Genomic DNA, 16,260 nt, shown 5'->3' on the forward strand with positions numbered 1-16,260 from the left:
CTCAGCCCTGCCTTGCGGCCACTTGATTGCAGCTTAGAGGCTTAGCATCTGGATCACATTTACAAGCGGCTGCAGTGTCCTGTAAATCACATAATTACAATCTGCAACCTTTTAAAAAAAAAAAAGGTTTCCAATCTATCGGGAATACTGGATTCACTTGATGACTATGTGATTCGCTTAACGACCTCGGTAAAAATGGTTGTAAAATTGGCCCAGTCACATGGCGACTCGACTTAAAAACTGCAGCAACTTATGGCTGCGATTCTGGTCCCAATTGTGGTCATACATTGAGGACTACTTGTACATTATAAACCTTAAAATGTACCTTTGATTCCTCATATCCACTGTTAGAACAAAGCCTGACACTGTTAGGTTGGAAAAAACAGTATTTGTTTTTGTTATTTAGCTTTTTTATTTACTTCCAGCCCTGTGTGATCTGATGGATATCATCATATTGCCTGTTAGTAAAGGCTTCTTTTGAATTATTGTGAGATCATGATTGTGTTGTAGTATCTGGGGCTTTATTCATTTATCACATTTATATCCTGCAGCAATTCAAATCAATTTTCACCAGTTGCATGACAAATTTAAACACAGACAAATTTAAAACATCCATAGTAAAAATTAAAACCTTGGCTTGTGTCAGCCCTTTTCTGACTGTTTTCAATTTTTCCAAGAGTCAGGGTCTCATTCTTTACATTATATGTCCAAAATGTTTAAGTTTTAGGTTCATTATTAGTTCTTCTGGTGAGATCTGTTTTATTTCATCTAATATCGAAATACTTCTCCTTCTTGCTATGCAAGTTATTCTTTCCAAGTTTTTTTTCCAGGTTATTCTTTCCAAGTTTCCCCCTCCCAGCCCAAGCTTTTCTGATGATCCTGCTTTCTTATCCACATGATACCACTGGGAAAACAATGCCCTGATAATATATAGTTTTGCTGTCAATGAGATGTCTCTGCACTTTTCTAGATCTATCACAGCCCTTCTCCTAAGGAGCAAATGTCTTTTTATCTCATGCCTGTAGTTACCATCATTCTGAATTTCTGAATGAGGAAGATAAAGTCTGTTATTCCCCGAAAATAAGACCCTGTCTTATTTTTTTTTTGAACCCTTAAATAAAGAGCTGGCTTTATTGCCATGCACTCAAAAACAGAGGAAGCAATGCTTGGACCAGAGTACCTCCGGAACCGCCTGCTACCGCACAAATCCCAGCGACCGATAAGGTCCCACAGAGTTGGCCTTCTCTGGGTCCCATCGACTAAACAATGTCGTTTGGCGGGCCCCAGGGGAACAGCCTTCTCTGTGGCGGCCCCGGCCCTCTGGAATCAACTCCCCCCGGAGATTAGAACTGCCCCCACCCTCCTTGTCTTTCGTAAATTACTCAAGACCCATCTATACCGCCAGGCATGGGGGAGTTGAGACACCTTTCCCCCAGGCTTTTTTATATTTATGTTTGGGTATGTATGTGTTGTTTGCTTTTTAAATATGATAGGGTTTTATATGCTTCTTTTTTAATATTAGATTTGTTTTCGCTAGAATATTGTTTTTATTGTTGTTGTGAGCCGCCCCGAGTCTTCGGAGAGGGGCGGCATACAAATCTAATTAATAATAATAATAATAATAATAATAATAATAATAATAATAATAATAATTAGTAGCTCTATGGCTCTGATGCCCTTCAAACAGCTTGGACTCAAACCCCATGACCCCAAACCGTCAAGGGCAACTGATCAATTGTTTAAAACCATACCTTAAAGAATTCTTTTTTCTCTACTTGTTCATTGCCATCTGCATCCAACATTTTAAAAGCAATATGAAATCCAGTCTGTGGTTCTACAATAAAAAATAGATGTGGGTTTTTTTAAAAATAAAACTTTACATGCAGGTGATACTGTCTGATACTCATGCCTCCAGATTTATATCCAGTGATACCTCGTCTTACAAACTCCTCGTCATACAAACTTTTTGAGATACAAACCCGGGGTTTTAAGATTTTTTTTGCCTCTTCTTACAAACTATTTTCACCTTACAAATCCACCGCCGCCGCTGGGATGCCCCGCCTCCAGACTTCTGTTGCCAGCGAGGCACCTGTTTTTGCGCTGCTGGGATTCCCCTGAGGCTCCCCTCCATGGGAAACCCCACCTCTGGACTTCCATGTTGTTGTGATGCTGCAGGGGAATCCCAGCAGCGCAAAAATGGATGCTTCGCTGGCAACAGAAGTCCGGAGGTGGGGTTTCCCAGCGAGGGGAGCCTCAGTGAAATCGCAGCATTGCAAAAACACAGAGGTCCAGAGGTGGGGTTTCGAGGACTTCGGTGTTTTTGCGATGCTGCAATTTCACTGAGGCTCCCTTTGCTGGGAAACCCCACTTCCGGACTTCCGTTGCCAGCGAAGTGCTCGTTTTTGCGATGCTGGGGTTTCCCTGCAGTATCACAAAAACACAGAAGTCTGGAGGTGGGGTTTCCCATGGAGGGGAGCCTCAGGAGAATCCCAGCAGCGCAAAAACAGACGCTTCGGGTGGCAAAAGGGGTGAATTTTGTGCTTGCATGCATTAATCGCTTTTCCATTGATTCCTATGGGAAACATTGTTTCGTCTTACAAACTTTTCACCTTAAGAACCTCGTCCCGGAATCAATGAAGTTTGTAAGACAAGGTATCACAGTACTACAAAATTGTGTAGTGTAATAGCTAAGATAAGAAACTGGGACCAGGAGGCTCTTGTTCAAGGCTATGCTAAACCATGGAAATTGAATGGGTGACTTGGGATCATTCATACACTCTCATATCAACCTACTCTCAGAGATGGTTTTTGTGGGAACAATTGGATGTATGAGTTTATGGATGCAATCTCAAGCTCCTGGAGTAAAGATGGGATATAAATTCATCACATAAACAGGTGGATGTGAAGCCATTATTAAAACCATTTCTAGACTTGCTAGCAGAGAGTATTGAGCATCTATAAAACCAAGTACCACAAAGTGAAAGATTTACCCAATTTGATTGCTATTTTTAAAAATACATATTACAAAGTCTATACATAGTATGGGAATGCCCTCAATTAGAGTTTGGGTTACTAAAAAGAAGACCCATAAATTAAAACTTGGAGAATCAAATTGAGATTTTTTTTCAACTGAGCGAATTTATTTATTTATTTATTTATTGACTGATTTATTGATTGGATTTGTATGCCGCCCCTCTCCGTGGACTCGGGGCGGCTAACAACAATGATAAAAACAGCGTGTAACAATCCAATACTAAAACAACTGAAAAACCCTTATTATAAAACCAAACATACATACAAACATACCATGCATAAATTGTAAAGGCCTAGGGGGAAAGTATATCTCAGTTGTGATCGGCAACCAATGCAGACTGCGGAGTGTTGGTGTAACATGGGCATATTTGGGGAAGCCCATGATTGCTCTCGCAGCTGCATTCTGCACGATCTGAAGTTTCCGAACACTTGTCAAAGGTATCCCCATGTAGAGAGCATTACAGTAGTCGAGCCTCAAGGTGATGAGGGCATGAGTGACTGTGAGTAGTGACTCCCGGTCCAGATAGGGCCACAACTGGTGCACCAGGTGAACCTGGGCAAACGCCCCCCTCGTTTTTGTGATAGCAAAAACAATTAAAAGGGAAAGAGATCCCAGTTATTTCAGTGACAGTGCTAAGATCCTCTAAGAATACACAAAGAACCTCAGGGAAAATGAAATTTAAACTTTTACACCCACACACAGAGACATTTCTAGAATTATATATTGCAGTGGAGCCTATCGGGTTTAAAAGTTTTAAACAGGCTTTCAACTAAAATCCCTACGATTCTCAGTACATTCATGAATATGAATAAATATTTCACAAACAGGCTTAGGCCTTATGGCAAGAAGCCTTCCTGATTTAAGAATTTAAGGCCACTGAATTTTATTTAGTCGACATTTTGAGTCAGTAACGCTGCATATGGGGCCTATTAGTTTATTGGAGGATAAAGCAAAAAACGATAAAGCAGTGAAACAAACCATATGTTGCAACAGGTTGATAAGGAGGCAGCCCCACAGAAGGTATAGGAGTTAAAGCAGCTCGTGCAGCTCCCCAGATGACATTCTTATCTGATATGAGGCAGCTTTAATGGTATGTACGTATAAAATATGAGAGGTTCAAAGAAAAGCCCCACACACTTCCATTTAATTATGCAGACAATATTTTCAGGATGAGAGAGTATCAGATATTCGCATTGGCTGTTAACAGAAATTATATTTGGGTGTTGGCCATAAAAATAACATTTAACTTTATCAAAATAGTAACAGACCCTTTTTTTTAAACTTTAAATCACCATGGGAGGCAGATGCCAAGACAGAGAAACCCTATCAAAAACTATTCAACCAGAGAGATGAATCGTTAGGACTTTAAACAGGCTTCCATTGAGTTGGAGATCCTGCTAGCAATTCTGAGAATTATAGTTCTGAGCCAGTGATGGAGAACCTATGGCACAGGTGCTACAGGTGGCACGCAGAGCCATATTTGTTGGCACATGAGCTGTTGTCCTAGCTCAGCTCCAACATGCATGTGTGTGCTGGTCAGCTGATTTTTGGCTCACACAGAGGCTCTGGGTGGGCATTTTTGGCTTTCAGATAATAATAATAATAATAATAATAATAATAATAATAATAATAATAATAATAATAATTTATTGGATTTGTATGCCGCCCCTCTCCGAAGACTCGGGGCGGCTAACAGCAATGATAAAAACAACATGTGACAATCCAATAATATAACAACTAAAAACCCTTATTTATAAAACCAAACATACACACAAACATACCATGCATAACTTGTAATGGCCTAGGGGGAAGGAATATCTCAACTCCCCCATGCCTGGCTGTATAAATGAGTCTTGAGTAGTTCACAAAAGGCAGAGAGGGTGGGGGCAATTCTAATCTCCGGGGGGAGTTGGTTCCAGAGGGCCGGGGCCGCCACAGAGAAGGCTCTTCCCCCGGGGCCCGCCAAACGACATTGTTTAGTCGATGGGACCCAGAGAAGGCCAACTCTGTGGGATCTTATCGGTTGCTGGGATTTGTGCGGTAGCAGGCGGTTCCGGAGGTAATCTGGTCCTAGCTCAGCTCCAACATGCATGTGTGTGCTGGTCAGCTGATTTTTGGCTCACACAGATGCTCTGGGTGGGCATTTTTGGCTTCCAGAGAGCCTCCGGGGGAATGGGGGAGGGCATTTAACCCTCCCCTGGCTTCAGGGAAGCCCTTGGAGCCTGGGGAGGGTGAAACACAAACCTACTGGTCCCACCAGAAGTTGGGAAACAAGCCATTTCCGGCCTCCAGAGGGCCTCCGGGGGTGGGAAGCTGTTTTCGCCCTCCCAAGGCATTTATTTTTATTGATTAATTGATTAGATTTGTATGCCGCCCCTCTCCAGAGAGTCGGAGCGGCTCAGAGCATTGAATTATGGGTGTAGACACTTGCACATGCGTGATAGTGCGCGCCCATGCTCTTTCGGCACCTGAGGAAAAAAAGGTTCGCCATCACTGTTCTGGGCCATTTGGAAGGAAACTGGTGCTTACTCTCTTCCAACTACAATAATCCCTCGTTTTTCGCAGGGGATGCGTTCCAAGATCACCCGTGAAAAACGAATGTCCGTGAAGTAGAGGAAAGACATTTTTTAATGTATTTAACGAGTATTTGGACTTCTAAAACCCACCCTTTGCATTAAACAGTCACTCTATAATGTTTCTCAGCTGGAACTACATGTGATATCCTACCAGTTTCTTTAATAGAGTACAGTAGTACTGTAGAAAATTTTTATGACTTTTTAATGGATTTAAAATTTTCAATGGATTTAATGGATTTAAGCCCCCTTTGAAAACCTGTGAAAAACCAGCAGGTAGAGTGCTGTACTGCAGGCCACTGAAGCTGATTGTAGATCTGTAGGTCAGCGGTTCAAATCACATCACCGGCTCAAGGTTGACTCAGCCTTCCATCCTTCCCAGGTGGGTAAAATGAGGATACAGATTGTGGGGGCAATATGCTGGCTCTGTTAAAAAGTGCTATTGCTAACATGTTGTAAGCCGCCCTGAGTTTAAGGAGAAGGGCGGCATAAAAATTGAATAAATAAATAAATAAATCTCCGGGACCGCCTTCTGCCGCACGAATCCCAGCGACCAGTTAGGTCCCACAGAGTGGGCCTTCACCGAGTCCCGTCAACTAAACAATGTCGTTTGGCGGGACCCAGGGGAAGAGCCTTCTCTGTGGCGGCCCCGGCCCTCTGGAACCAGCTCCCCCCGGAGATTAGAATTGCCCCCACCCTCCTCGCCTTTCGTAAGCTCCTCAAAACCCACCTCTGCCGTCAGGCATGGGGGAACTGAGATATTCCTTCCCCCTAGGCCTTTACAATTTATGCATGGTATGTTTGTGTGTATGTTTGGTTTTATAATAAGGGTTTTTAGTTGTTTTAATATTGGATTGCTACATGCTGTTTTTATTATTGTTGTTAGCCGCCCGGAGTCTACGGAGAGGGGGTGGCATACAAATCCAATGAATGAATGAATGAATGAATGAATGAATGAATGAATGAATGAATGAATGAATGAATGAATGAATAAATAAATATCTTTATCAGCTGAGTTTTGAAGTGGATCATACAAAATAAAAAGGAGCTATCAAAAGAGATTAACTTTTACTTAAATTGCAAAGCCCAGCCACCATCAAAATACTTACTTGTGAGTATGGTCAGCAAAAAGAGGTACTCTGGGTAGGAAATCAATGCTGAAATACAAGATTGAAAGGTTAGGTAGTCCTTAGCAGATTGATGTGCTTAGCACTCCTTGCACAATTAGTTTTTTTTATGAAAGATCTTTAGTTTAATGCTCTTCATCTATTAAAAGTAAGCAATACCAATTAGTTTTCAGGAAAATCAGATTGTCCAGTCCCATTCTACTGCTGTATAATTCCCATCATGCCAATTTCTTATTAAAAGACTTGGGTTTATTTGGAATTAATAGAAAAATAGAAGATTGACGGCAGAAAAAGACCTCTTGGTCCATTTAGTCTGCCCTTATACTATTTCCTGTATTTTATCTTAGGATGGATATATGTTTATCCCAGGCATGTTTCAATTCAGTTACTGTGGATTCACCAACCAAGTTTGTTCCAAGGATCTACTACTCTTTCAGTAAAATAATATTTTCTCACGTTGCTTTTGATCTTTCCCCCAACTAACTTCAGATTGTGTCCCCTTGTTCTTGTGTTCACTTTCCTATTAAAAACACTTCCCTCCTGGACCTTATTTAACCCTTTGACATATTTAAATGTTTCGATCATGTCCCCCCTTTTCCTTCTGTCCTCCAGACTATACAGATTGAGTTCATCAAGTCTTTCCTGATATGTTTTATGCTTAAGACCTTCCACCATTCTTGTAGCCCGTCTTTGGACCCGTTCAATTTTGTCAATATCTTTTGGTAGGTGAGGCCTCCAGAACTGAACACAGCATTCCAAATGTGGTCTCACCAGCGCTCTATATAGCGGGATCACAATCTCCCTCTTCCTGCTTGTTATACCTCTAGCTATGCAGCCAAGCATCCTACTTGCTTTTCCTACCGCCCGACCACACTGCTCACCCAATTTTGAGACTGTCAGAAGTCACTACCCCTCAATCCTTCTCTTCTGAAGTTTTTGCTAACACAGAACTGCCAATACAATACTCTGATTGAGGATTCCTTTTCCCCAAGTGCATTATTTTACATTTGGAAACATTAAACTGCAGTTTCCATTGCTTTGACCATTTATCTAGTAAAGCTAGATCATTTACCATATTAGAGATGCCTCCAGGAATATCAACCCTATTGCACACTTTAGAGTCATCGGCAAATAGGCAAACCTTCCCTACCAAACCTAAAGATAATATAAAATCTTTAAGGGTTGGTATTTTATTTGCTTTTTTTTTTTAATCCACAGCAATGCTTTTCCTACTTGCTTTTCCTACTGCCCGACCACACTGCTCACCCATTTTGAGACTGTCAGAAATCACTACCCCTCAATCCTTCTCTTCTGAAGTTTTTGCTAACACAGAAGTGCCAATGCAATACTCCGATTGAGGATTCCTTTTCTGAGTACTTAATAGAAAGTCTATTCTAAATCTTTGAGTTTTTATAGAAGATATTCAGTGTTTATTCAAAAGAATGAATAAATTAAGTGTGCGTTGTCATAATTCGTACTTGGGAGGAGACCTTCGCTGATGTTGCTCTGGAGGATCAAAGTATTTCATCCTGTCTTCGAAATGAGAAGACCAGATTTTCTTCAAGTCTCGTGGGGGAATAGAGCAACACAAAGCTGGCAAGCTCCTAGATTGCACTGATAGAACTGATGGGCCCAGAGCCAGGAATATGTTCTTTAAAAAAAAACACCCTGAACACATCCTTTCTGCAAGGTGAAAGTGTCTTTTCTTTCCCCTTTTGAAGGAAAATTCCAACATTTCCCTTTGAAAGGCCTACTGAGTAAGAGCCTGAACAAACACAAGATGCAATTGTCAAAATACCGACATGCCAGCTAAAGATAGAGAGGTATATAAAGTGTATGGGTTAAAGAAAAGAATTTGAAGCATCCTCCCCAGTAACAGCACTTTTAGAATTTAAAAAAGATCTTTTATAAATAACACATATATACAAAGACAAGCTCCATTTGACGTGCAAACAAACCCCCCCCCCCCCAAAAAAAATCTTGTATAATGGAATAAAATGTTGAAAGCAAATGTTTTAACTCTACCATCTACTGGCACAGATATTTCTGTGATTTGCATTTAACCAACTGATAGACAAGGAGATTCCCCCCACTTTCCCAATACATAGGAGTCTCACATTAGAAACACAGAAGATTGACGGCAGAAAAAGACCTCATGGTCCATCTAGTCTGCCCTTACACTATTTCCTGTATTAGGATGGATATAGGTTTATCCCAGGCATGTTTCAATTCAGTTACTGTGGATTTACCAACCACGTCCATTGGAAGTTTGTTCCAAGTATCTACTACTCTTTCAGTAAAATAATATTTTCTCATGTTGCTTCTGATCTTTCCCCCAACTAACCTCAGATTGTGCCCCCTTGTTCTTGTGTCCACTTTCCTATTAAAAACACTTAACCTTAACATATTTAAATGTTTTGATCATTTCCCCCTTTCCCTTTTGTCCTCCAGACTATACAGAGCCATTGCCCTAGTTCAGCTCCAACGTGCATGTGTGTGCCGGCCAGTTGATTTTTGGCTCACACAGAGGCTCTGGGAGGGCGTTTTTAGCTTCCAGAGAGCCTCTGGAGGGAATGGGGGAGGGCGCTTTAACCTTCCCCAGCTCCAGGGAAACCTTTGGAGGCTGGGGAGGGCCATCAGAAATGGGGAGACAGTTTCCGGCCTCCAAACGGCCTCCAGGGGGAGGGGGAAGCTGTTTTCACCTTCCCCAGGCATTGCATTATGGGTATCGGCACCTGTGTATGCGCAATAGCGCACACCCATGCTCTTTCGGCACCCGAGGAAAAAAAGGTTTGCCATCACTCTTCTGTTCTGCTGGTGTGTTCCAACCGCCCGTAATTACAGGGTAATCAGTCCAAAAAGACACACACCACACAATAGAAGGAAAACCAAAAGTCTTGATCAACAGAAAAGCAGAAAAAACCTCCCCTTTTAAATGTCAAAGGGATTTTCTGGTACACACAAGGCACAGGTTAAATGCAATCCAATTTCTCACCCAGTAACTGGGAAATTGAGTCCAATTCCAAAAGTCCAGAAAGTCCACACACAGTCTTGAACAGGGAAACAGCAAAACCACAATCTTGACGAAACTATGAATCAGATAAACTTCCACAAGGCTAAACCAGCACGCTGCTCTTTTTATCTGTAGTACTAATTACAGCAGCTCCACCCAACCACAGGTGGCCTCACTTATCTCCTGTAATAATCCTTCAGTTGTTCTCTCCTATCGATCACTCTACGCATGGGTGGATCTGTCATAAGTTCTTGTTCAGAATCCAGGGATGATAAGGATGATTGATCTCCTCCTGGGCTATCTGCCAAACTCCCCTCTTCCCTGCTACTCACGCTTCCTTCGTCAGAGGAGCCTTTGTCGGGAGATCCAATCGGGAGCAAAACAGTCCTGTGGCATGTGGATGTTTCCCCCACCTCCACCTCCACATTCCTTGGGGCAGGAGCTGGGCCAGAGCCAACCACAACACCTTCTATAGACTCTCTCCCTCTCCTTCTCACACCCACACCTGCCTTTTTAAGATCTTTGTTTCTGGAGCTAAATAGAGTTTGAAATAGCTCCAACAAAATATTTAATTTAGCAGTCTAGGCCTCAAGGAAAAATTTCCATATATTGAAATCTCAGGAAAGAAAAGTTTAATATTAATTACATCAATAACCTAAACTGTTACCTCGGTCTCCGAGATCTCGAAAAAAGGTTGGTCCCGGTCTAGCCTTCGTAACATTTGCTAGGGTAGAATCGACTTCCTTTGAACAAACCAAATAAACGACAAGTTAGTTGTGAAAGCAAAATCCATTAAAGCAAGTAACAGAAAGAACAAAAGTTCTTTTGACAAACAGCATCAACTCTTTGCCTACCTTTTTTGTCAGTTTCTTGGCCAAAGTTTTACCTATCCAAAAAAGAAAAAAACACACCAGTCAATCATATGTAAGTCAAAGCTTTGTTGAGTTTCTTCATACCGTGTTTTTAAAAGAGAAAGAGAAGTGACATGAATAGAACACTACCAACAGCTTAGAAATATTTAAATGTTTATAATAGTTAGAAAAAAACCCTACTGTTCTAGAACAATAGGAACAATCTGTTCAAACACTGCTACAGTACATAACAAATAAAAAAATGTTTAAATATTTAACTTTAAAAAAACGAATATGCTTATTATTCATTACATTTATACATGGGCATAAAATTGAAATCCATTTATAATACAAAAAATGCAGTTAATATAGCCAACACACATCTTCCAGACCAAATGGGCTGCAATGGTTTTAAAACCTACTACTATAAAAGACCACCATTAGAAACATTTAGGACATTATTTGACCAAGTATGCAACAGGTGGCTATTACGGTTTTTCTTCTTTCTAGTTCTTAACTATCTCTTGTGTGGATGTTGTGGAAATGAAACTGGTCCGAGTTCTGTCAGTGACTTTCTACTTGGGAGTGATATGGTGATGAGTTTTCCCTGTTACTCATAAATCGTATGAGAAAACAAAATAGAACTCCAGTTTTATTCACATCCAAGAATCCCGAATACCCTCATTAACATTCATTCATTCATTCATTCATTCATTCATTTATTAGATTTGTATGCCGACCCTCTCTGAAGACTCGGGGCGGCTAACAACAATAAAAAAGACAATGTAAACAAATCTAATATTAAAAATAATCTAAAAAACCCAAATTTAAAAAACCAATCATACATACAAGCATACCATGTATAAATTCTATAAGCCTAAGGGGAAGGGAAAAATTTCAATTCCCCCATGCCTGACGACAGAGGTGGGTTTTAAGGAGCTTACGAAAGGCAAGGAGGGTGGGGGCAACTCTGATATCTGGGGGGAGCTGGTTCCAGAGGGTCGGGGCCGCCACAGAGAAGGCTCTTCTCCTGGGTCCCACCAAATGACATTGTTTAGTCGACGGGACCCGGAGAAGGCCAACTCTGTTGGACCTCACCGGTCGCTGGGATTCATGCGGCAGAAGGCGGTCCCGGAGATATTCTGGTCCGATGCCATGAAGGGCTTCATAGGTCATAACCAACACTTTGAATTGTGACCGGAAATTGATCGGCAACATATTAAACCATAGCTTCATTCTTTCGATACTTTTGGTGTGGATAACGTGCAGGGTGCATCATCTAGCAAGGAATTAGAAGCACACTTGGAACTAAATATGTTGAATGGCTTATCATGACATTGGGTTGTAGTCTATCATGACAAAGCATCACTCTTTTCGCTCATTAAATATCTCTGATAAGTAGGTTATATGAAGAACTCGATATTTTTCATGTTTTACAACTTTTCATTCTATGTATCTATGAACTGAACTAAAAACTCTATGAAGGTCTATACAGTTGTAACTCTACTTACGAACTTAATTCATTCCGTGACCAGATTCTTAAGTAGAAAGATTTGTAAGAAGAAGCAATTTTTCCCATAGGAATCAATGTAAAAGCAAATATTGTGTGCGATTGGGAAAACCACAGGGAGGGTGGAGGCCCTGTTTCCTCCCAGGAGATTCCTGGAGAGGCCCCACGGAGGCTTCTCCCCGTCTTTTCCAGCCCTGTTTCCTCCCAGCAGATTCCTAGAGAGGCCCCACACAGGCTTCTCCCTGCCTTTTCCAGTTACAGTTTCGGAGGCTTGGGTTTGTGAATGAGAAGAGGCAAAAAAATCTTGAACACCCGGTTCTTATCTAGAAAAGTTCATAAGTAGAGACGTTCGTAGGTAGAGGTACCTCTGTATGTGGCAATAAAAAGTAATGATACATCCGTTTGGCTGTGCCAAATGGGTCACATCCACTCTGGTCCCTCAAGGGTAAATCCTGATATAATCCTCACTGGGATTGAGTTTGACACCCCTGATTTAGATACTTCAAACTGCCAATGGAGGTTGGTTCAGAAAACGGATGCTTTTCAACATCTTTCCATCTTTTTAAACATCCATTTACTGTATATTGCTTTTAAACAACAAATAGCAGACACATGAAGCACCAGTCAGAAAAATGCAGCTGTGAGAGCAATCATGGGCTTTCCCAAATATGCCCATGTCACACCAACACTCCGCAGTCTGCATTGGTTGCCGATCAGTTTCCGGTCACAATTCAAAGTGTTGGTTATGACCTATAAAGCCCTTCATGGCACCGGGCCAGATTATCTCCGGGACCGCCTTCTGCCGCAAAAATCCCAGCGAGCGATTAGGTCCCACAGAGTGGGCCTTCTCCATGTCCCGTCAACTAAACAATGTCGTTTGGCGGGACCCAGGAGAAGAGCCTTCTCTGTGGCGGCCCCGGCCCTCTGGAACCAACTCCCCCAAGAGATTAGAATTGCTCCCACCCTCCTCGCCTTTCGTAAGCTCCTTAAAACCCACCCCAGCCGTCAGGCATGGAGGAACTGAGATACTCTTTCCCCCTAGGCCTCTACAATTTATGCATGGTATGTCTGTATGTATGTCTGGTTTTATAATAAGGGTTTTTTAGTTGTTTTAGTATTGGATTGTTACATCACGGAGAGGGGCGGCATACAAATCCAATAAATAATAATAATAATAATAATAATAATAATAATAATAATAATAATAATAATAATAGCACTTTTTTTCCCAGGAAAACATTATAACTTTGCATGAAACTGACACCAGAATCAATGGTTACACCAGTGTTCTCTTTCATAAAAACCATTTTTGAATCGTTAGTTTTAGAGTTAGATACTAAATGAATGACACACATTTCTTTGCCATCTAAATTTGATAAATAATATGTAATATACACTTTACTTAGCTATTAGTTATTTCTTAATACCAATGTTCAGATTGAACCTGATGTTAGTATCTCAACGGCAATGAATATACAGTAGTCCGTGTTCTCCTCCATACAATGCACTTACCATGTGCCTCTTTAGGAAGAACAGACATACAACCTTTTGTTATTCAAAAGTCACCACTTTATCATTTGTGATAACGTTGTAACGCAAAGGAAAAGTGCAACATTAATAATGATCCCTGGGTAGGGTAGGGTTTTCCACAATTTGGAGTTGTCCTTTCCAATTGTTTAAGTAGAAAAGCAGAGACCTAGCTTTGCTTCCTGTTTTGCTTGGAAGTTCCTGCTGTCACCCTTTATCCTTCAAGGGGCAACTGACTTGACATTATTATTATTATTTTATTATTATTTATTAGATTTGTACGCGGCCCCTCTCTGAAGACTCGGAGCGGCTCACAACAAGAATACAAGTACAAATCCAATGGTTAAAACAGCAAAACAATTAAAACAATCATACATCCCAAACAAACCATACATAAAACAAAACGGCCGGGGAGAATCAATTTCCCCATGCCTGGCGGCAAAAGTGGGTTTTTAGGAGTTTGTGAAAGGCAAGGAGGGTGGGGGCAGTTCTAATCTCTGGGGGGGAGTTGATTCCAGAGGGTCGGGGCTGCCACAGAGAAGGCTCTTCCCCTGGATCCCACCAGATGGCATTGTTTTTGGTTGCTGGGATTCGTGCGGCAGAAGGCGGTCCTGAAGGTATTCTGGTCCGATGCCATGAAGGGCTTTATAGGTCATAACCAACACTTTGAATTGTGATTGAAACTGATCAGCAACCAATGCAGACTGCGGAGTGTTGATGTAACATGGGCATATCTGGGAAAGCCCATGATTGCTCTCGCAGCTGCATTCTGCACAATCTTGAGATTCCGAACACTTTTCAAAGGTAGCCCCTTAATCCATACCCCTTAATGTTTTTCTGGCCATTAAAAAGTCAAAAAACTGAAATGACCACAAGTGGATTCATCTCATGACTCTGTAACGTAAAAGGCATAGTGAGAAGGGGATCTGGCATTTCCTTGGCCTTTGGGGATAAATCAAATTCAGAGGTCACAAAATCAAATGATGTTATTAAAAAGAAAAAGAGGCTAAAACGTTAGAAAAAACTAAGTATTAAAAACTGGGAAATTCGTTATGAAAGGAAAGAATCACAAATTTTACATGAAAAAGGAAAATCCAAAAGAAAGCCCAGTGCTCCAGACAGGCCACAAGATGGCGCTGGTTTCAAAATAAAAAATCTCTGCAAAATACTGTTTAAGAATGTACTCTATAGCAGTGTTTCCCAACCTTGGCAACTTGAAGATACAGTGATACCTCATCTTACAAACTTAATTGGTTCCGGCATGAGGTTTGTAAGGTGAAAAGTTTGTAAAATGAAACAATGTTTCCCATAGGAATCAATGGAAAAGCGATTAATGCGTGCAAGCCCAAAACTCACCCCTTTTGCCAGCCGAAGCACCCGTTTTTGCGCTGCTGGGATTCCCCTGAGGTTCCCCTCCATGGGAAACCCCACCTCTGGACTATGATGCTGCAGGGGAATCCCAGCAGGGGAATCCCAACAGCGGAAAAATGGGTGTTTTGCTGGCAACAGAAGTCCGAAGGTGGGGTTTCCAGCAAGGGGAGCCTCAGCGAAATTGCAGCATCACAAAAACATGGAAGTCCTGGAAACCCCACCTCCGAACTTCTGTGATTTTGTGATGCTGTGATTTTGCTGAGGCTCCTCTTGCTGGGAAACCCCACCTCCGGACTTCCGTTGCCAGCAAAGTGCCCGTTTTTACGCTGCTGGGATTCCCCTGCAGCATCGCAAAAGCACAGAAGTCCGAAGGTGGGGTTTCCCATGGAGGGGAGCCTCAGGGGAATCCCAGCAGCACAAAAACGGGTACTTTGCTGGCAACAGATGTCCGGGGGCGGGGCATCCCAGTGGCGGTGGCTTGGGTTTGTAAGGTGAAAATAGTTTGGAAGAAGAGGCAAAAATATCTTAAACCCAGGGTTTGTATCTCGAAAAGTTCGTATGACGAGGGGTTTGTAAGACGAGGTATCACTGTATTTGGACTTCAACTCCTAGAATTCCCCAGCCAGCATTTGCTGGCTGGGGAATTCTGGGAATTGAAGTCCAGATATCTTCAAGTTGCCAAGGTTGGGAAACACTGCTCTAAAGAAAAAAAAAGTATCTTCATACAGTTAACCTTAAATATGCAGAAATCAAATATCCAAGTCTGTAATTTATATTCCAGAAAGATAAGAAAAATGAGACCCTAATGCCAACAGAAAAACAAAAATGAATTCCTGGGTAGATATTTGGTCCTTTTCCATAAATTTGGATCCTGCAATGCACTCTACATGGGGCGGCCTTTCCAGGTCAGAAGTGGGAAGGGTACTCCTAGTCCCTCCCCTTAAACCAGTGGTTCTCAACCTGGGGGTCAGGACCCCTTTGGGGGTCGAACAACCATTTCACAGGGGTCACCTAAGACCATGGGAAAAGACAATTTTCCCATGGTGTTAGGAACTAAAGCTTCTATTCTGGTGCCTTGGAATATATTTTTACAATCCGACCAATCAGATGTTTACAGTGGGGGTGGCCCTCTGACCTTCCTGCCAATCAGCTTAAAGCACTGTTGGGAGAATTGGCGCTAGACTTATGGTTGGAGGGTATGACTCAGAGGGTATCGGGCAAAGCCAAACTCCATTTTTCTTTGTTTTTAAAAGA

At 41.8% G+C, this 16,260-nt stretch overlaps 1 protein-coding gene across 1 annotated transcript in view; it reads right to left on the reverse strand.

Moving 5' to 3' along the window:
- MICU2 (mitochondrial calcium uptake 2) overlaps positions 1-16,260 on the reverse strand; it is an 83,121-nt gene that overhangs the window by 35,917 nt on the left and 30,944 nt on the right. Inside the window, exons 3-6 of the mRNA XM_070749814.1 lie at positions 10,602-10,633; positions 10,415-10,490; positions 6,717-6,764; positions 1,752-1,834 (exon numbers count right to left, since the gene is read on the reverse strand). Coding sequence (XP_070605915.1) covers positions 1,752-1,834; positions 6,717-6,764; positions 10,415-10,490; positions 10,602-10,633 — 239 coding nt within the window. The remainder of the gene's footprint in view (positions 1-1,751; positions 1,835-6,716; positions 6,765-10,414; positions 10,491-10,601; positions 10,634-16,260) is intronic.

The sequence above is a fragment of the Erythrolamprus reginae genome, chromosome 4, assembly GCF_031021105.1.
Source record: "Erythrolamprus reginae isolate rEryReg1 chromosome 4, rEryReg1.hap1, whole genome shotgun sequence".
Classification (NCBI taxonomy): Eukaryota; Metazoa; Chordata; class Lepidosauria; order Squamata; family Dipsadidae; genus Erythrolamprus; species Erythrolamprus reginae.